This window comes from Lobosporangium transversale, assembly GCF_002105155.1.
Source record: "Lobosporangium transversale strain NRRL 3116 chromosome Unknown BCR41scaffold_1, whole genome shotgun sequence".
Taxonomy (NCBI): Eukaryota; Fungi; Mortierellomycota; class Mortierellomycetes; order Mortierellales; family Mortierellaceae; genus Lobosporangium; species Lobosporangium transversale.
In genome coordinates, this window is record NW_019028979.1 from 676,764 (window position 1) to 695,910 (window position 19,147).

General features: G+C 42.8%; 6 protein-coding genes across 6 annotated transcripts; 1 reads left to right on the forward strand and 5 right to left on the reverse strand.

Moving 5' to 3' along the window:
- Positions 1–68: 68 nt before the first annotated feature.
- Positions 69–6,679, reverse strand: BCR41DRAFT_344088 (hypothetical protein). The gene is made up of 9 exons (XM_022022423.1): positions 6,544–6,679; positions 6,156–6,403; positions 5,470–6,063; positions 5,194–5,347; positions 4,954–5,093; positions 2,371–4,862; positions 1,177–2,251; positions 746–1,063; positions 69–603 (listed from the first exon to the last, which is right to left on the reverse strand). The coding sequence occupies exons 1-9, from the start codon at positions 6,596–6,598 to the stop codon at positions 172–174; spliced, it is 5,508 nt and encodes a 1,835-aa protein (XP_021886470.1). The 5' UTR covers positions 6,599–6,679; the 3' UTR covers positions 69–171.
- A 50-nt stretch (positions 6,680–6,729) lies between these two features.
- On the forward strand, positions 6,730–9,047 carry BCR41DRAFT_344089 (45.2 kDa GTP-binding protein). The gene is made up of 10 exons (XM_022022424.1): positions 6,730–6,814; positions 6,953–7,018; positions 7,114–7,179; positions 7,290–7,586; positions 7,714–7,889; positions 8,020–8,088; positions 8,172–8,285; positions 8,410–8,450; positions 8,541–8,808; positions 8,907–9,047. Exons 1-10 carry the CDS (start codon positions 6,748–6,750, stop codon positions 9,024–9,026), a joined length of 1,284 nt encoding a protein of 427 aa, XP_021886471.1. The 5' UTR covers positions 6,730–6,747; the 3' UTR covers positions 9,027–9,047.
- BCR41DRAFT_316289 (lactate dehydrogenase B) lies at positions 9,040–10,362 on the reverse strand. The gene is made up of 2 exons (XM_022021234.1): positions 10,214–10,362; positions 9,040–10,040 (listed from the first exon to the last, which is right to left on the reverse strand). Exons 1-2 carry the CDS (start codon positions 10,239–10,241, stop codon positions 9,127–9,129), a joined length of 942 nt encoding a protein of 313 aa, XP_021886472.1. The 5' UTR covers positions 10,242–10,362; the 3' UTR covers positions 9,040–9,126.
- Positions 10,363–11,169: 807 nt separating this feature from the next.
- Positions 11,170–11,695, reverse strand: BCR41DRAFT_298218 (hypothetical protein; the record flags this gene model as incomplete). The annotated part of the gene is made up of 2 exons (XM_022020484.1): positions 11,170–11,489; positions 11,587–11,695. Coding segments are annotated over 2 exons (429 nt in total), but the record flags the coding sequence as incomplete, so codon positions are not given.
- Positions 11,696–12,011: 316 nt separating this feature from the next.
- BCR41DRAFT_316294 (hypothetical protein) lies at positions 12,012–16,830 on the reverse strand. Its single transcript, XM_022021235.1, has 11 exons — positions 16,261–16,830; positions 16,042–16,133; positions 15,815–15,898; positions 15,398–15,726; positions 15,192–15,285; positions 14,903–15,103; positions 14,754–14,815; positions 14,523–14,623; positions 12,870–14,391; positions 12,625–12,754; positions 12,012–12,519 (listed from the first exon to the last, which is right to left on the reverse strand). Exons 1-11 carry the CDS (start codon positions 16,556–16,558, stop codon positions 12,211–12,213), a joined length of 3,222 nt encoding a protein of 1,073 aa, XP_021886474.1. The 5' UTR covers positions 16,559–16,830; the 3' UTR covers positions 12,012–12,210.
- Positions 16,831–17,394: 564 nt separating this feature from the next.
- BCR41DRAFT_403004 (hypothetical protein) lies at positions 17,395–19,026 on the reverse strand. Its single transcript, XM_022029346.1, has 3 exons — positions 18,742–19,026; positions 18,318–18,646; positions 17,395–18,234 (listed from the first exon to the last, which is right to left on the reverse strand). The coding sequence occupies exons 1-3, from the start codon at positions 18,941–18,943 to the stop codon at positions 17,431–17,433; spliced, it is 1,335 nt and encodes a 444-aa protein (XP_021886475.1). The 5' UTR covers positions 18,944–19,026; the 3' UTR covers positions 17,395–17,430.
- Positions 19,027–19,147: the final 121 nt, after the last annotated feature.

The window sequence follows — 19,147 nt, forward strand, 5'->3', positions numbered from 1 at the left end:
GAATAAAAAAAGTATTCACTTTTAAACAACTGTTTGAGGTGTCTGTCACAGGCACATTGATTCAGATGGGTAGCCAAAAATTATTTATACACATTTCTTATATTTATCGTCAAGCTAGCAATGGACTATGACGATATGATGCTACACAAGTCAACGAATGCTTACAACAGTTCATTGCGACCGTGCCTTCTTAGCAGGTCTCTGCTCCTCTGTCCCTACTTCTGCTTCTGTTTCCATCAGCGTCTCCGAAGCTTCTTGCCAATCCTCCATTTCTTCCTCTTCTTCTTCTTCCTCCTCTTCTCCTTCAGCTACCAGAGGGAAAGGCGTATCAAGTGTATCCGTGCCTGATTGACTAGACCCTACTACAAGACTCATATCCACAAACGAATAATACGCTGGCACTGCAAAATAATTCGTGATCTTGCGTTCATCAATCGTGTCCTTGTCGCACAATTTATATTCTTCTCGCCGGGAGAACAACGTCGTTTGACGCGGGAGGATCCCAGATCGTGCTTCGATCGCACCCCGGCGTTCCAGTTCTTCAATAAGATCATCCAGTTCAACTGATAAAATCAGCTTGTGGAACTGCTTTAACAATGCACCCTGTTCGTTATTTTATTTTACACCCAATGTAAAAACATGTATTTCATGTATTATTAGTAAACATACATTTCATGTGCTCATTAATGTATCACAGGATATACACAATCGTTTGTGTGCACAACAACCTGTAACTGTACTCTACCTTGGAAATGCCTGGTTTTTCTGCAATATGCGAAAGGATCGCATGCAAGCTCGTCTCGAAAATGCTCTCGTCAATTGCGCCTTCAAGCGTTCGCCACATTCGTGGTAAAATCCAATCCTTTGGATTGTTGATGCTGTTTTGTGACTCCATTGACACCTTATAGTTTAAAGTCCATGTTTGGTGCCATCCATATCCAACAAACCGAGTATACGCCATTCCCACCTTCATCACTACTGGTGGTGATGTGCTTTTTAATTTCTGGATGCATTCCATAATTTCCTTGTCGCTATACTCGAAACCTCGTGAAATAAGAGTTCTCTAAAAAAAAAAAAAAAAAAAAAAAAGTTAAACATTAGCTTTTTTTTAAAAAAAAAAAAAAAAAAAAAAAAAAGGAATTGTAAGCACATGAGAATACCAATGTTCATATTTACCTTGATATCTTGGGGAACAATCCCAACTGTGCAAGAATCGCAAATAATCTCATAGATGGCTTTGTACAAACAGCGACTTGTTTCTATGGACAACCCATCATGTAACGCTTGGAAAATAATTTGGGCCTCACGGCGTGCCTCTTGCCATGGGTCTTTGTCATCATCATCTGATAAAGTCTCCGATGATTTGTGCGGTGCAGGTTGCATCTCCATTTCTTTAAGATTTTCAGTATTGGTTTGATCCTTTACTCTTTTAAGTCTGATCGAAGTAGGCACGTTAGCGAGTAACGCTGTATCTCTCGTATTTTTCATATTCACACCAAAATGGTGAAGAGCACCCTGACCATATGGCTCTTCATATGCTGCCGATTGATCTATTTCAATGGGCCGCGCCATGGAAACTTGCAGCCATCCCATCGCAATGTCGTTTAAAAAAACCATCATTTCTGCTGGCCCTGCGTCCAAAGGAAATAGCCGCTCAGACGCCTGGTGATATACCTGGTCAATATCGGAGGCTGCTGCTGTGAGTTTCCGTGGATAGATGCCGTTCATCAATGTCGAAAATCGCTCCGATCGACCCACTTTCTGGCCAGGGATGCGATATGACGCGTTTTTGATCGATGTCAGGATCTTCCATTCCTTTGCTAGCTCACAGGTCTCAAGTACCTTACTTGACACAAAACACGAAAGGATGGATCGAATCATGCTCCTTGGCCGTTTATGGCGGGGTAAGCAGTATATAGCCTTGATAACGGCAAGAATCGTATGCTCCATACCTCGTGTTTCCTGCCGTACTATCAAAGGTTTTGGTTCGTCTTGCTTTGCAACAGAATTTCCAGCAATAGACTGAGGCATATCCAATTCTTCGGGCGAATTGTCCAATTCCATATTGTTGTTGGTTCGAAGAGTTGGTGGAAGTCGATTGATTAATCGTAGTCGTCGTGGTAAGGATTGGTCAGGATGCAGTTTTTCTTCCAAATAGATACTCGAGAACCTCTCATTTTGTCGTACATAGTTCAATCGTTCAATTGCAGCGGGATTGTTTAACAGAGGTGAGGCATCAGGTAGCTTGGGCCTATTACTTATAAAAAATAAAAACCAAAACAGTGAGAAGATAGCAGTTATGCAGTCATGTCATAGAGTTGTCCTCAAAGCATAAAAAGGCAAACCAATGTTATTGAGACTCAGCATTACATCGGTGTACCCTCATTTGGTTGAAAGTATGCAATGAGAGCGCTTGGATCATATTCATCAAGTTTACGCTTGATATCAAATTGCTCTGCAAGAGTCGGAAAGATATAGCTGAATTGCGCTCGATAGCTCTCTACTTGCTTATATAAGTGAGGCTCGCGGATCAATTTGGCATAGCGATGGCGGCAAACATCTCGAGCTCGTGAGCCATTGAAAGAGTTGGAGACACATTGCCAGCTAAACTTTGTATTAAATGTCTCCGACATGCAGCGAACGATAGCGCATGCCAAAAGTAATCTCTCGTCCTCCATATCTGTCCAAACAACTCTCCTGGCGCGTGATTTCTTTGGTTTGCCTACGCTGAATCGCCCGCCGTCCAGAGTAGTTGCCATTTTTAAGGTTTGGCTTGCATTTGTGGCCACATTAGACGACGACGCACCGGTAATAGATGGGGTGTCTTCCACCTCCTGTTTGATGATCATGGAAGTTGTGTCATCCTGCTTATTAATGATGGTTTGTCTCGCTTTCCTCACTCGAGGCAACCGTTTGGCTTTTTCAGGAGCAGATCTAATTGGGTTGGCATGCCACACAGATGCTACAGTTTTGTAGTATTGAATCACATGCTCCCTTGGGAGTCCTGTCTCCTTAGCCATCTGATCTATCTTTGGGTCGTGAGCAGCAGGCGCAAATCGTATCTTAGTATTGACTTGGGTCATAAGTTTCTCAGCTTGTGATGGGGTAATTTGAATGGGTTCTGCCCAAATCCTCTTGTTACACAAGTTCAAGAGAAAATCTCGTCGAATTTCCTCCCAGGATCGATCTATAGACCGCTCTTTGGGCATATATTTCATAACTGAGGCGCTGGCTTGAAGATCAGTCCAAAATGCTTTACATTCATCGGGCATGAGGAGCTTGTACTGTTTCCGACCTTCAAGTTCATGATCCAATTGATCTGGCACCACAGGATCCAATGGGGCTTTGACATTTGTGTGTACTTCATAATGAGTATTGAGCACTAGATGGTTGGGAGCAGGTCCTAGATTCATTGACCCGCCAAAGGAATGGACGGCCACGAGTGGCGATACAAGCCCAAGCGCATCCAGAATCTCCAAGGCTTCGCGCAATCGCTTCTTAAAATTTGTACTGAGGGAGACATAAGGTTGCATAAAGTCTGGCAAGCTATTCAGAGGTTGGCATGACTTGCGATGTTGGTCCAGAAATGCCTTAGCCTCGTCAGTGGGTACCTGAACAATCCCAACGACTATTAAAAAGACACGGAATTGCATTGCATCAAACAGTTTTGAAGTCGAAAACACATTTGGGCGGTCCGCAAAATTATAAAGCGTTTGGTCAGTGGATGCCAATTTATCCAGTAGCATTCGATGAAAGACAAGCGCTCTCATCATCTTGGCTTTGCTCCAACCATATGTGACCGCAGTATCCAAGCCATCAGGTTCCTGTGCCTGTCCGCGTGTCTGTTTTTGCTTTGGATCAGTCCTTGTCTTTGTTACCGGTGGACCGAGGTCAGCGAAGGGAACCGAAGGAACTGAGGGTCCTTTGTAAAAGTCCTGGCCCAAGCGTCGTTGTATCTCATCCAATGATTCTACTTCAAGCTGTATTTTTTCCGCCTTTTTGCTAGACTTGGGGCCCTGCGCTCCGAAAAGGACTTGTCGATTGCTACATTCTTTCATAAATTCCCTGCCCTCTTCCGACTCTGGATCGACTGATGGATGCAGACAAAATGTTTTTGTCAACATGTTACCGCCGGCCGTAAGGATATTCTGGACTTTATATAGTTTAATAAGACCCTCTGCTTCAAGGATGCTAATGGTGCGATAGAGCGTTTTCCTATCGATCACACTGCTTTCTTCTTCGTTTGGATACAGCCGATGCTTTTCTTCCTGATATTCTTGAACTAATGAGTGATGTAGCTCTATTATGCGCTTACGTTCCAAAATTGAAAGGATGACTTTACGGCGCTTCAATAAAGCTACAGAAATAAATCGCTCCGGTGTAGCGGCCGTTGTTAGCTCTGGTGTTTGATTTAATGTAGTTGTATTGCCATTTGCCGGCTGGGTAACAGTAGAACCAGATGAAAAGCTTGTTGCTGTGTCTAGTAAAGGTTGCTCTGACCCTGTGGGGTCTGTTGGCAACTGCGAAGTAATGATGGTGGTCGCGGGCGCTGGTAAGATCGTGGTCTGTGATGCCTGTGTGTCGCTGGATATGGGGACCCGACCCTTCTGTACGCCCGCCGCGCGAGGAGGAAGAGTGATAACGGGGAAAGATTTTGCTTTTTCAATGTACTCTCTGTGATCTTCCGCGACACCGGTTTTAAATCCATGTTCAGAGTAGTATCGGTAACGGCGCTCACGCCCCACAAATTCCACTACTCTCTTAACAAGTGGTTTATCTGTGCCAGGCATAGGCTTACTGAGTGTTTCAAGGATACGAGCCAGCAGTCTTACGTTCAGCATATCCATCTTGTGCCGAATTTCCTAGCAGCAGAATAGACACATACTCATCATGGTCAACTTAATGGATATATTATAATCAAAATAAAATTCCTAGCTGTGACTTATCGGCTACCTTGGCAATTACACCCTTCTCTTTTGAATCAATGATGTGTTTATAGACTTGGTGCTCAATTGATGTATCCATGTAGATGCCGCTCTGTGAGGTGTCGTCTGCAATAACGCTCCTCAAATTGATTTTCTCTCGTTCATTTTCTGTACGATAACATATTGCGACAAGAGAGTGAGATACACTGTTAAAGCTAGATAGACGTAATATATGAGGGGCTTTAGAAGTCAAGTCATTGATACTTACCATCAACTGGCATATCTGTGCCGTAGGGGCGCAAAAGCTGAATGCATCGATAAACCCCTGGCACATGAACACGCTTGATATACTTAAGCTTACAAAGAAGCTCAATTTGCCTATTAAACCATCTGTTCTGGACGATGTTCATTTCTGTCAAATCCTATCACCGTTTTTTTTTTTTTTAGCGAGGGTAAGAAAAGAGTGCATCTAGACGCGTATCATAAAGGGGCTCTATCCCTGTGCAAGGAAATTCATCATATATATCAGGGCTTATCCACATACCAAGGCTTTGGCGAGATCATCAATTGACATTGCCTGATTTTTGGCTCGCCCAAGGATATCAGTTAGCTTCTGTTTGATGAGTCCACTGTAGTAGCTGACTTTTTTCGTCTCTGTTTTGAGAAGCCCTTCAAAACGTTGTCCTCTATCGCCTGTAATTAAGTGGCGACCTGCACTTGCAAAATCAGACTCAGAGTTCATAGCCTTATAGCCCGGGTTCATATCCGCAAACTTTACGTGGAGGCACAATAGAGTATATTGGCCGTCGGTTGTAACAGGGATCTTTACTATCAGTTTCATCTCAATAAGGACCTTTAGGAAATGAAACATGCTTCTAGGATCAACCTTGAGCAGTTTAGCGAGTTGTGCCTGCGTGGCACCGACATCACGAGCGGCTGCGATCGATTGCAAAACTTGGAATGCTTGGTTTGATATCTGAAAAGCAGCGCCCGAGTAACCTAAAAGTGCAGCTCGCTGCTGTTCTGCACTCGCTACAATCCGAATCGTCCCCGCGTATTTCTCTGTTACATTTGTGTAAGAGATCTCTGCAGGATCCAACGGAATCAATTCGTTGAACGGTATAAATGATGCCTTAGACTATCAAAAAATGGACAAAAGGCTGTGGAAATTAGCACAGGCAGCATCAAAAGAAAGATAAAAGAAAGATTGCTACCATCATATTTTATTACATCGTCGGAGCGTTCCTTTGAGCTCGACCTGGAACCGGCGCTGTTGTCGACGCTGTGATTATAAAAGGAAACGCCATCCTCTTGTACAAAGTTACTCCAGAAGAAGAGCCGAAACTTTTCGTCCGCTCGCTTCAAGCGATTATCTGTAAAGCTCTGGGGCGCTCCTGTAAAGGATGGGGCTGACGTAGGATCATCATCCTTTAGTAAAAATTGGTCGACTAAAAACCAAAAACGGCTCCAGCTACAACCTATTTGAAACAATTAGCGAAGCTACTCAGTGGTTACTTGATATTCAACCAAAAAAAAAAAAAAAAAAGCTTCCATCGCTCTCCTATGAATAGTTGAAAGAGAGACCACGGACGGGACGATAAGAAAAAAAAAAACTTTCCTGATTCACCATCAAGTGCGACTTCCGTCTGCACATGAAGTACCAGGTCGTCCATTATGTGCTCTTGAACATGAAGATTGGAAGCTGAACATGAAGTGGCGTTACCACAAATGGTGGGATGATCCAACAAACAAAGCCACTGTTTAAGGTAGATCATTTTCGTTCATAAAATAAAGCAATTCAATTCTTGACCTTTGTACTATAATGAAGGACGTGGTCATTGCGTGTGTAGGGAAACCATCGGCAGGAAAGTCTTCCTTCCTGAACGCAGGTTAGCATAGTATACCTCTTCATTTTTATTTTATTTATTTTTTTTATTAGCGTTATTGTTGCTGTCGTTGTTGTAAAAATCACAGCGGAATCCTGGTCAAGTATCAATGTCTAGACTACGTGTATTCTCCTACAATAGTGACGGATGCGACTGCCAAAGTCGGCAATTACCCATTCACAACGATTACGCCCAACAACGGCGTTGGTATGTAGATATAGCTATATTAAAGACATTCATACAGAAAGCTCTTGGTAGTTTCATTTTACGAACAAGTTTATCTCTATCTTTGTTCACCATAGCTTACTTCCCGATTGAGTGCCCATGCAAGAGGTTTAATAAATCACACTTATGCTCTCCCCGATATGGTATTCTACTGAATTAATAGAGAATTGAATGTCCTACAGATGTACTATTCTCTTTGCCAACCATCAATCTTAACCATACTATACCCTCTTTTACTTAATCTTCATTTAAGGCCGTTGCATTGACGGGAAGCGATATGTGCCTATTCAGATCATGGATGTTGCTGGACTTGTCCCTGGAGCATCAGAAGGTCAAGGACTTGGCAATCAGTTTTTGGATGACCTCCGACATGCTAATGCCTTGATCCACGTGGTTGATGCCAGTGGTACCACAGATGCCAATGGGAAAGAGACAGTCGGATATGATCCAATTGGTGACATTGAATGGCTCCGGAGCGAAATTCATTCTTGGATTTTCGGGAATCTTGATAAGAGATGGAGTCAGATCGTTCGAAGACATGTAGCCGTCAGTATGTTCAACCATATATACATCACTACTGAAGCGGAAGGAAAAGCGAGAGGCACATTATTTTTTCGCTATATTAGCCATTAACAGAGATGTATGATCGTTTGTTTTCTTCTTGCATATGCATTTAGAGGCTTCGACAGCAGAAACCTTACATAACCAACTTTCCGGATATGGAGCAACACTGAAACTAGTGCAGCGGACCCTTGACAGGAGCGGTGTCAAAGAAGCCATGGATACCTGGGACAAGGAAACAATCAAAAAAGTCGTTGATGCTTTCTTGGAGGAGCGTTTCCCCACAGTCTTTGTGAGTTCTTTTGGTCAGCGCTTAGTCGTAGCAATGCTCTTCATTAAACAACTTAAGGTCATTATATCATCACCAATGGTAGAGGATACTTACTCAAAATCACAATATATATTACATACTTCATTGCCAGGCTCTCAACAAGATCGATCTACCGGACTCAGATAAGAATATATCTAAAATAATGAGAAAATATGATCAGGTAATTGCAATCCTTGATCTCATACTCCAAGTGTGGCTCATCCATATTTGCTGACACTTTGCTCTTTATTGTCGTTACTTCAGAATAAGGTTATTCTCACAAGCGCCTTAGCGGAGGTATTTCTTAGGAAACTTCATAAACAAAAGTTCATCATATATGAGGAAGGCACAGACAACATTTCTACCAAAGCAGACCTTGTACGTTTAAAAAAAAAAAAAAAAAAAAAAAAAGTAAATTAAGATAGTCTTACGAGCGCAATAACAATAAGCTTTTCTCTTTCCCTTCTCTTTTTTTTTTTTATTCCATGCTTTCGTTTCTTAGCCCGAGTCTGACCTAAAACCGCTAGATGAAAGGCTAGAAGCGTAAGCTGAATTGCGTATATTCTGACAGAGTGTATAAAGTGGATGTTACATAATTTCCTACTGTATAACAAAACTCTATTCCCTCCATAGCCGCATTGAGAAGGTACAGGACTTAGTTTTATATCGGTATGGATCAACGGGCGTACAAGATGTCATTCTTAAGGCTGTCGAGATATTAGGTCTGATCCCTGCATTCCCTGTCAAGAGCTTGAGTACATTTGGCAATGCCAATGGCAAGGGTGTGTTCCGAGACTGCGTACTTTTATGGCCTGGAACAACAGTTCTCGAATTTGCCGAGATTGTACACCCAGAGATTGCTAAACACTACCTTGGCGCAGAGACAGTTGGAAATCGAATGGTAAGCTTGAGTAACATAAACTGAAAAAGATTCCATGAAAAGAAAGTTCTATCAGAAAGCCTAAATTGGAATTAAAAAAAAAAAAAAAAAAAAAATAGATTGGCGAAGACGATGTAATCACGTTAGAAAACAACATTATCTGCTTCAAGACATCACAATCAACACACGGCAATGCAGCAGGTGCAGGTGCAGGTTCAGGCCAGGCAAACAAGAAATAAATTATTCTTTTTAAAGTGCATGACAAAAAATTGAATTTATTGTTTAGTAAAGTTATGTATGAATAAGGCGTATTAGAGAAAAGGGGAAAAAGGTACATGTTCACTTGCGATGGTCATTGTACTTGGCACACTGCTCACGAGTGGCCTTGGCGCTGGCTTCGACCATCGCAATCTCCTTTTCGTTCATCTCTGGGTAAACGATGCGCTCAACGCCGTTGGTACCCAAAGAGACGGGGAAAGATAAGCAGGCATCAAAACGCTCGCAGTAGGTTGAGATGGGAATGACAGACAATTTGTTGAGAGTAATGCAGAGAGCAAGATCCGAGACTACGGCAGCGATACCAAAGGAAGTAGCGCCCTTAAGATCGATAATACTATAAGCTTTCCGTGCAACCTTTTTGGCTTCCTCATCACAATCAATGCTCTTAATCTCTTCGTATGAGAGCAATGGCTTTCCTCCGACGGTAGCGGAAGACCAGACTGCAACCTGCTTATCGCCATGATCACCAACAACATAGGCATGGACGGATGCACCAGAAACCTGGAGATGTTCTCTCATGGCAACACGGAAACGAACCGAGTCTAGGTAGGTACCGGTACCAATGACCTGACTTGGAGGTAAGCCTGAGAACTTTTGGGCCATGCAAGTAAGGATATTGACCGGATTAGCAACAAGCATCAAAATAGCAGTAGATTTGATGGGCTGCAAGCCATCAAGGACATTCCTGAGAATATCTTCATTTCGCTGAACGAGTTCGTCACGCGTCTCGCCTGGACGCTGGCGCGCTCCCGCCGTAATGACGATGATATCAGCTTGACCACACTCCTTTGGTGTACCGACTCGAACCTTGGTTGAGGAAACAAAGGCGGCGTCCTGAAGATCGAGCACCTGGCCTTGGCAAACCTTCTCATTGAAATCGTTGATCAATAATTCCGAGACAACAGAACGCATCAGACAAGCGAAAGCGATAGCGGATCCAACTGAACCGGCGCCAATGATTGCCATACGCGAACCTTCATTAAGAAAAATCCCAAAAGCAAAAAATAAATAAGTTAATACCGATACAGCCTTTATTTCATTTAAGCAAGCAAACAGCTGTAAGACTACGATGAATAACAATGTCAGAAAATAAAATTTTTCAAAGCTCTGACGATGTTAATCAATATTTCTTATCGTGGCTAGTTACCATCGCGCTTAGATGCATTAAAAGACATGATTTTAATTAAAATAGGAATAGAGAGAGGGATAAATGAAAAGGGCCAAGAGGTAAAGAAGTGGGAAGGTGAGCGTGAGAACAAGAGGTTGCAAGGAAAAGAAAGAAAGAAGGAAAGAAAAAGTGTGGCACAATAAAAAGCGATGATTTAACCTCTCAATAAAACCATGATGTGTCACTTGGTCAAGACGCGCACAGAATTTGACGATTAGGATTAAGACTGAATCAAGTTCAGCTCCCCCAAAATCTATTCCAGTCTCCTTCTGATGAATGAGACAGTTTGTGTGTGGGATGCAGTTACAGTGATGTCTAACAGACAAAATGTCCATTATTGAGAAGCGAACTTGTGAAACAAATTTCGCTAGCATGCCACAACAATCCGCCTTCGATTCTCTGTTACAGCTGTTACAGACAAAATATCTGGTAGAGATATCAGTTCAGAAAATAAATAAAAAAACATGCGCTGGCTCGCTTATTTGCTTATTCATCCATAAACATGCTCTTTTTACTCCTTCTATGGCAGTGGAATACACACATCCTTTTTGTCTTTATTCTACTATTCTACACATCTTTCTCGTGCTTGACATTCTGCAATACAAATATTATGTAATAATGTGCAATAAATTCCATAAGTCACACAAAGGAGTGTTTTTTTTCCTTCGAAGTGCATTCAAATGATGACAGATTTTAAGGTGGAAAATATTTTTTTTCTTGTGCCTGGGATCCCTGAACCAGGCATGCCGATCTAAGCAATCAAGATTCACATTATTCAATCAATTTATTATTACAAAGCGTGTAGATGTAGAATGTATACAGCAGAAAAGGCACGTTGGCAAAAGTGTGGGTATGGAAGCCAAAGGCGATGAAAGTGATTACATGTATGAATGTATGTGTTATTACGTATGTATGTGTGAAAGACTATGGGCCCTTCAAGGACTTGTTGCAGCAGGTATATCTCCGGATGGTACTTGTGAAATTGGTGCTGCAGAAATAGCAGTACCGTCAGCACCAAGGCTAGTATGTGTACTGTTACTACGACTAATGCCTACGGGGTGTTGACTATTGTTACTGCTACTCATGGATGCCTCGGCGCGCTTGCGGTGAAGCTCAATAGTCCGGATCCAACGTCTTTGTTCATGTTTATCATGTGCCAGCAGATAGATGGGTAAGCTGTGGCGAAGGCCTTGTTGCTCTTGACAAGAGATGGTGAGCACGTCTAGGCATTGTCTATGTGCAACGTACTTGCAGACTAGCATATTCAAGATAAGAAGTATAAAAGTGGTCAAAAAGAAGAAATAGACACGCTATGTAAATGCATTACTGTAGTAAAAAAAAAATCCACGTACTGGAACATTCGTATCCTGACTTTTGAGATCCCCACAACACATCATGACACTGATGACACGATTTTGGAGTTGTATAGTGCTTCAAATGGAAACTATGTCCATATGTCTCGCGATGCTGCGACCATATGCCCACTCCTCCAGACTGTAAAGGCGATGCACTCTTGGAACCCTATTTTAGTTGTCCATAAAAATGAGCATGTTTAGAAATCGAACCACCCAAAGAGTTATTCGAATAGTAGGCGCCCCATTCCATTTCATGGTATCACCTGCTTCCTCCTGTCAGTGCTTACCGAGCTAATTTTCTCCAATTCTGCTTTAAGCAGTGCTAAACGCTGTTTAGAGCTTTCCATCTGAACTTCTACAGCGGATTTCCAATTCCGGCGCGCAGCATTATTGGCATTCATAAGGGGTGCTGCCATTTTCTCCGCTGCCTCAAGATGGCTACGTTCAATGGCAATCAGCTTCTCCAGCTCCTTGGCTCTATGGCTCCGCTCAGCAGAGAACAGATCTGGAGAAGACTCGGCCTTATGCTATATCAAAATGTTATCTCTCAGCATTGTATTTTTAAAAAAGAAAAAAAAATTGATAAAACAACGAGACATAGCTCACTTATCTTGCTCTTTTTCATACCTCGGGTGCATTCAATAAAGCACTTAAACGCTCGACTTCTGCGGTTTTTTCCTTGATGATTTTGATACACAAATCAACATTTTCTTTGGATTTCAAATAAGCGTCACTGGTGCCTTTGGTTCCCATCCAGGCTGCTTGCATGGATTCCGCTCCACGTTTGATCTGTTCCTCCTTAGCAATCTCTGCCTTGAGAGTGTCGACCTTGGCTTGTAATTCTGCACGATTCAGACCGCTCGTTGGTGTAGATGAACTAGATCCATTTGTCATGTTGGCCACGGAAATAGAAGTATCCGTTGTAGCGGTCTAGTTTCGATTTAAAAAATAAATAGTAAGGATGAGACTACAATGCATTGACTTTGCTCTGTTATCGATAGCAGAAACAAGGGAAGAAAGGGGGTGAGAAATTACCGAAAACGTGGATGTTGTTGAAGTGACGCCAATGTTCGAGCTTCGTAATTGAAAAATGCATTCCAGTTCCTTAGCGGTTGCATGAATGAGTTCGGACCGGTTCACTGTCCGGACAGAGAAAAAATCAGACCTAAAGACAATGAACAAAGGGACAAACCAAAATATACATCAGAAACAATAAGAGAAATAAAGTAAAAGCAAAAGTAAAAATAAAAATAAACACCCATGTCTAGCTTGCGCTTTACCTCAGGTCGGCAAGTACCTTGCAGTTTTGAGCTGTGCTAGGATCACCTTCCTTCTCCAAAGCAAAAATTCGTAGATCTTTCAGGACCACAAATTGCTTTTTCCAAACCTGCTTTCCTCCTCTCTTCTCTGTCGAAGGCCAAGAGACGCGGATCCAACCTGACGCATCTTCCGGTGCACACAGCTCCATTAACATCTTAGTAGGACTGGACAATGAAGCCATGTCATGCGTCGAGTGCATAGGGGATAGCGCTCTGTCTGGGCTACGGAGGGCATGTTGACGACCCTTTTCCTGCTCCAAGTGCTTGATCTTGTTCTCCAGCTCTGTTATCTTCTCGCCTTGTTCTTCCAGCTGCTGGATCAGGACTTTATTGCTAGCACGCTCACGTTTAAGCATTGAAGGATAGATGGTGCGCACGCTACCCCCACCATTCGCTCCTGAAGCGGATGCATCCATGGCCACTTCACATGCCTTCGTTAATTGCGCTACTTCAACGTCCCTTTGCTCAAGCTTCTCGAGAGCCTTGTTTAATGACTCTTGTAGATTTGCCCTAGCCTCAGCATGTTGATGCAGATCTTCTTCCAGCCTCTTACGGGTTTGGAGTTGAGATGCTACGTCCTCCTGGACACCGCGTAGAGCCTTTTTAAGCTCAGATATTGTGTTTCTATAATCCAAACTCGATTGTTCTTCTTGGCGCTCAAGTTCGCGGATCTGCAGCCGCAGCGCTTCGTTTTCCTCCCTGAGCCGATTACCACGCTCCATTTCTGTCAAAAGAAGTTGATTTTCCTTAAGTTTACCGTGTTCCTGTTGGTTTCGGAGCTCTTCATTCTCTGCCTTGAGCAAAGAGACTTTCTGGCCCTCAATCTCCTGTTTCAGGATCGACTCGCGCTGCCGCTCAATTTCATTCTCAAGCTCACCACATTTCGTTCGTAAGGTTTCGTTCTCTTGCTCAAGTTGCAGAGTTTTCTTAAGCTGTATTCCCAGACTGTTTTTAAGGTCCAGCGTTGCCTCTTCAGCTTCAACCCGCTCTCGTTCAGCCACCGCAGCTATGCCGACCAGCTTGGCGGAGAGTTCAGATTCTGCTGCTGTTGCCTGCGCTACATGCTCGTCATACTGCGTCAATAATGCTTGATGGACATTGTTGAGTTCAGTCAACAGCTCCTCTTTTGCGGCAAGCTCTCCTGTAAGTCGGAATATCTCCTGCTCCATACGCATGCGTCCAACATCATCTTTATCTAGGCCAGTTAATGAAGGCTCACGCCTGAATCTGCCATTTTCCTTTGTAGCAGAAATAGAGCTTCCTGAGATGGATTGGCTCATACCAAAATCTACAAAGGTTTGATAGGTGTATCCGATAAATGCAAGATTATATCCCTCGAACCGACGCAGCTGTCCACCCCTGTAATCGACCACAGTTGACTGTTTATCCTGCATTGTTTCATCACTACCATCCAATTCGTCGTCAAATCGAAAATTTGATGTGTCGTCAGGTGTTTCGATTACGGGAAGGAACGGTGGTATTGCTAAATACCAAAAATGCCATGAACATGTTGAATTAAAATATTTCTATCTGTCAGTATTCCTACTTGAGATTGCATCCTACTACAAATATGCATCCAATCATCAGCACTGCCCCCAAATGTCAATCACATACACTTGCGAATGTTATCCCAGTCAATATTCTTAAAAAACGGATGAGCTTTGATCTCCTCCACTCCATTCTTGCCTAGACGGTTTTCCTTTCGAGCAAGTAGCCTACAGCATCATGAGGAAAGTAAAAGGAAAAGTAGAAGGAAAAGTAGAAGGAAAAGGATGTTATAATGATACACTCTTTATTCCTTATTCCAAAGTCATTTTTTCCCCTGCGGTTGATCCAGCAGCTTACCTAGTAATGAGGTCTTTGCAGTCATTACTGAGACCGGGCGCTTTGTCGAAGCTAAGATTTTTCTATAGACGATTCCATTAAAACTAAAAGTGAGTACTTCTTTATTTTCATTTTTATTTTTATTTTTGCAAATCCTTGCAGCATATTACCTCGTGATCTCGTAATAAACGTATGATCCCCATGGCGCTTTCAGCAAAGAACGGAGGCTCTCCTACTAATAATTCGTACATTACCACACCCACAGCCCACCAGTCAACTTCTTTGCCGTATGGTTTCCCACCTGATTGAGCATCTACGACCTCGGGCGACATGTAGTCCCACGTTCCAAGGGGAACTGTCTGCCCATGGACCTATCACATTAAATATACAAACAGCATCTGTCAGACAGGTTTCAATTGAGCGTGGGACAAATATATATGCTGATGTGGCTAACTGTACCTGGCCTTCAGGGTCAAGTCTTGCGCAGGCGCCAAAATCGGCTAGCATGATATGGCCCGATGCATCCAGAAGGATGTTCTGAGGTTTAAGATCCCTATTCAGCGATGTAATGTGAGGTAAATATCTAAAAACACATCGACGTATGACCAAAATAGACAATTTGACCCCTTTTTTTTTTCCTTGTTGGGGATGATAGGGGATCATACCTGTGAATGTAATTATTTCGATGCAGCTCTGCAACGGCCAAGATGATTTCTGCAATGTAGAATCGAATTTCATCCTCTGTCAGTGTAGTGTCTTCGTCATCGGAAACGCCTCCATCATCTTGATCGAGACCAGCGCTCGCCGATCTGTCTACTCCTTGTGCCTTGTTAAGTTCGTCCTGCTTTTTGTCCAATACGCTATACAAGTCCCCTCCAGGTGCGTATTCCATGACAAGATACAAGTTGACTTCGTCCTGAAAGGCCGCATGCAGTTTTGGGAACCACTCAGATGTAATAGCTAATACCTCTCGTTCTTCCATGTACAAAATTTTCTAGGCCGAGTATTTTTTTTTTTAAGTCAGTAAGTTAACAAGAATCGGACTTTGCGTTCTATAAAGCAAGCCATGATCATATGCTTACATCTTTCTGCGAAAGAATATACATCTTGTTCAGAGTTTTCATTGCGTATATTCCGCCATCGAGACGGCTGCGGACAATTGAAACCTAACAGTGAGAAAGTCGGTGCGTAACTCATTTCAGGGGCGAGTTTTTTTTAGATGGGCCATTACAATGTGAGGAATTCATTGTACTTCACTCGTCTTTTTAGTCTTTTTACTTTGTTGCGGATAGGCTAAAGAGATCTTTACCTTGCCATATTGCCCACGTGTGAGTGCCTTTATTGTCTCAAAGTCATCTTTGTTGATCCTAAGCAGCTTGAGTTTCGATACGATCTTTTCGACTGGAATCAGTGTAGAATGACAATGCCAAGTTATTTCTTTTTTCTTTTTGAATATTCAACCATCATTAGGAGGAGCTATGGGGACCAAGAGCTCAGCAGAGGCATGAAACATAGCCATCGAACTTACATCTCTCCCAAAAAGCTGGTAATGCGCCCCAGTTCTCAGTATGTAGTACAGCTCTAGTGTCGTCATGAATTGCGATCAGTCCATCCACTAAAGCATCAATGCCACCTCGGACAGGGGCTCCTCCTTCTGCATTCGATACAACTTTTGTAACGTCTTGTTGTTCTGCCAGTTGGAGCACACATTCTTTGTATTTCTCAAGACGCTCCTGTAAGAAAGTGGCTAAAGATTTTTCGTCACTGGATTCTAGGAACTCTGTATAATTTTGGCCCAATGGGGCTACAGGAAAGGATTTTAACATGGTGGAGGGCCAACACACGATGGTAATGGCGATACGATCCTTCTATCCTGTTAGGCACTTGACAGCACTTCTGTCCTTCCTCCACTCGACAGTGTTCAACTTTCTGCAATGAGTATTTAGAAGGATAATGAGAGTATACGTGGTACAAGCAAGCAATTGAGACAGAAAGAAGTCTAAGAATGAAATGAGCAGAAAGGAGAGAAGGGAGAGAAAGAGAGAGAGAAAGAGGAAAAAAAGAAAGAAAGAATGTGACGAGAACAGGAGAAAAAAAAAAAAAAAAAAAAAAAAGTAAAGGCAAATATGAAATAGGCTACAAGATTAGCATTAAAGCTTCCTCATTAGACACACAAAAAAAAGAATATGAGAATGAAAATAGAGGGAGAGAGAGAAAGAAAAGACCGATTGTAAGTGGACAAGCGTCGATGGGAATGTGCAGTTGGATCGTCTGAATTGCGACGGTGAGGAATGGATTGAATGAGCACTTGACTTCTTAGTAATGAGTGTAAACACACAATGACCGAATTCGCTATTATTGACGACAAATAACTTTGTAAAAAAAGGGGTTTGTGATATAAAAGTTCAGGGCCAGTCATGGCCAAGGTCAGGTTCGCAAGGCGTATGCGCATCAAGACGTGGTCTGTAATGAACCATGCATAGAAAAGAATGCGGATGCATGGCAAATTTATTGGCACGTAATAACAAGTCAGTCAATAGATACGCTCTGATAAACGCGTCATCCACATAATACCATCCCATATGTTCAGTTTCTCGCGTCTCCGCGCGTCATCTTCAATCAAGATTTAACTGAAGCTTGCTGAGCTAACAAGGCGCTGTGAACTATTTATTCTGCAATGTGATGCCAACACTGTTTCTCACTTCGTACCCAAATAGAGACTCGTTTCACTTCCATCGATTTCAAGCCAATCTTCAGATTGGAGCCAGTCTGAAGCAGAAACGGCTTCACACTGTCTGCGCTCCTCGTGGACGATACTACTAACCTCAATTTCCTCTTTTAAACCGTCAGATACTTCCAATGAAGCTGCGTCTTCAGGGTCTGATGAAAGATCAACTGGAGAGAATGCTATTAATCGCGAATAACTGCAAGATTCTTCATCCCTTTTAACTACTGCTTGACTCTGCTCCGGCGATCCTCTTGGGTTTGAGTCTTGAGCCTTAGATCTCTTCTGCCAATCTAGCCTCATTGCTGCTTCTTGATTAGGCGGCGGCCATTCCAGCGACAAGCTGTCAGCAAAAACAGGAGTTGCAGCTGCAATAATTGGTGACACTACCTCCTCATCGTGATCCGTGACTCCCTTCCATTCTTTATTCTCGCTATCTGATTTGTTCCCAGTAACCGTCTCAGTATCATGAGTCCTTTCCATCTCTTCCGACTCGTAATCACCATTTCCCTCATTCTCAAAGATCTTGATCTCTTCGCCAGCGACAGAAATGTTCATTTCTGAGGGAGCATTACTTGAATCGTCCTGGTTATCCATCGAATCTGTGATCCATGGTCTAGAACCACGATTTTCGTCTTGCAGATGCGTGTTGATATCTCCCCTTCTATAACCGATCAAGGATGGATAAGCTTTCTGACCCTTTGATTGAAGCAACTTCTTTGCTTCGATACTCTGCCTCATTTCACGAACAGCATTGCAAATGGCAATATGCCTCTCCTATTTATTGGGGTGGAGGCAAAAGATAATGAGATGTGCAAGGGTTAAACATGCTCTGTCCCACTGGATCAAATGACATTTACCGGAATCTTCAGTGGCTCGTCCTCGTGCTCATCCTCATTCATGAAGTCTTTTACAGCCTGGTGTTCTTCACCTTTTTTGCTTCTCTTGCAATGGCGCTTTACAAACTGCAGCTCTTTCTTATCTTGCTCTGTAGAATACTTGAGATAAGGCCGAAAATCATGCCGCTGTTGGACAACGCTGCTTCGTTCACCTTGTGTAGGGCTTCTGATTAGTGGCGTCGGGGGAGTGCGTAGGAGATATGGTTTGCCGACCCAGTCGAACGAAGACCCAAGCATCTCTTTGCATATCTGTCTCGCATTCTCATAATCCTCAGAACCGAACACTTTCACTAGATAATATTTACATTGTGACACGTCTGATATATGAGTACTTATGACATTGAACTTCATCTCTTCCAACATTCAGCTCCAATATTTATAGTACTTTTAGATGATGAGTCAAAGTTGTGCATTTGATCCTGGAGCTTAAGAGCTGAAGGTCCAGAATCCTTGATCTCGAAAGAAAGGCGTAGTTGTGTCTGAGCTTCATAATTGCTTTCACGATCATAATCTAGACTTATATAACTTGTGTCTTGAGTCTGTCCGCATGGGCTCATGGCCTGCCTTGAACTCTGATTGAAGATCATCCGTCGCTGTCGATCAAAGTGTTCTCTCTGTTTCAGCTGTTCTTGACTCTTTTGAATCTTGTTCCTATGGATAATAGTGCGGATCATTCGTTTTTGAAATGTAAAGCACGTTCTGATCTACTTATTAATATATCTCTGCTCACCTTCGTCCGCCTGTCCAGTTCATAATCGCTTCTTTAATGTAAAAAGCAAGGAGTCAGTCAT

Coding starts and splice junctions, on each gene's coding strand:
- BCR41DRAFT_344088 (XM_022022423.1), bottom strand. CDS start 6,598: ATGGACGACCTGGTACTTCATGTGCAGACGGAAGTCGCACTTGATGGT. Junction 5,348..5,469: donor ATGATCTCGCCAAAGCCTTG/GTATGTGGATAA, acceptor AAACGGTGATAG/GATTTGACAGAAATGAACAT. Junction 4,863..4,953: donor AGAAGGGTGTAATTGCCAAG/GTAGCCGATAAG, acceptor TTCTGCTGCTAG/GAAATTCGGCACAAGATGGA.
- BCR41DRAFT_344089 (XM_022022424.1), top strand. CDS start 6,748: ATGAAGGACGTGGTCATTGCGTGTGTAGGGAAACCATCGGCAGGAAAG. Junction 8,286..8,409: donor TTTCTACCAAAGCAGACCTT/GTACGTTTAAAA, acceptor TTCGTTTCTTAG/CCCGAGTCTGACCTAAAACC. Junction 8,451..8,540: donor CTAGATGAAAGGCTAGAAGC/GTAAGCTGAATT, acceptor TTCCCTCCATAG/CCGCATTGAGAAGGTACAGG.
- BCR41DRAFT_316289 (XM_022021234.1), bottom strand. CDS start 10,241: ATGTCTTTTAATGCATCTAAGCGCGATG. Junction 10,041..10,213: donor TAATGCATCTAAGCGCGATG/GTAACTAGCCAC, acceptor TTCTTAATGAAG/GTTCGCGTATGGCAATCATT.
- BCR41DRAFT_316294 (XM_022021235.1), bottom strand. CDS start 16,558: ATGTTAAAATCCTTTCCTGTAGCCCCATTGGGCCAAAATTATACAGAG. Junction 15,899..16,041: donor CACGTGGGCAATATGGCAAG/GTAAAGATCTCT, acceptor TCTCACTGTTAG/GTTTCAATTGTCCGCAGCCG. Junction 14,816..14,902: donor GTTTATTACGAGATCACGAG/GTAATATGCTGC, acceptor AATCGTCTATAG/AAAAATCTTAGCTTCGACAA.
- BCR41DRAFT_403004 (XM_022029346.1), bottom strand. CDS start 18,943: ATGATCTTCAATCAGAGTTCAAGGCAGGCCATGAGCCCATGCGGACAG. Junction 18,647..18,741: donor CTTTGACTCATCATCTAAAA/GTACTATAAATA, acceptor AATATTATCTAG/TGAAAGTGTTCGGTTCTGAG. Junction 18,235..18,317: donor ACGAGCCACTGAAGATTCCG/GTAAATGTCATT, acceptor CCCAATAAATAG/GAGAGGCATATTGCCATTTG.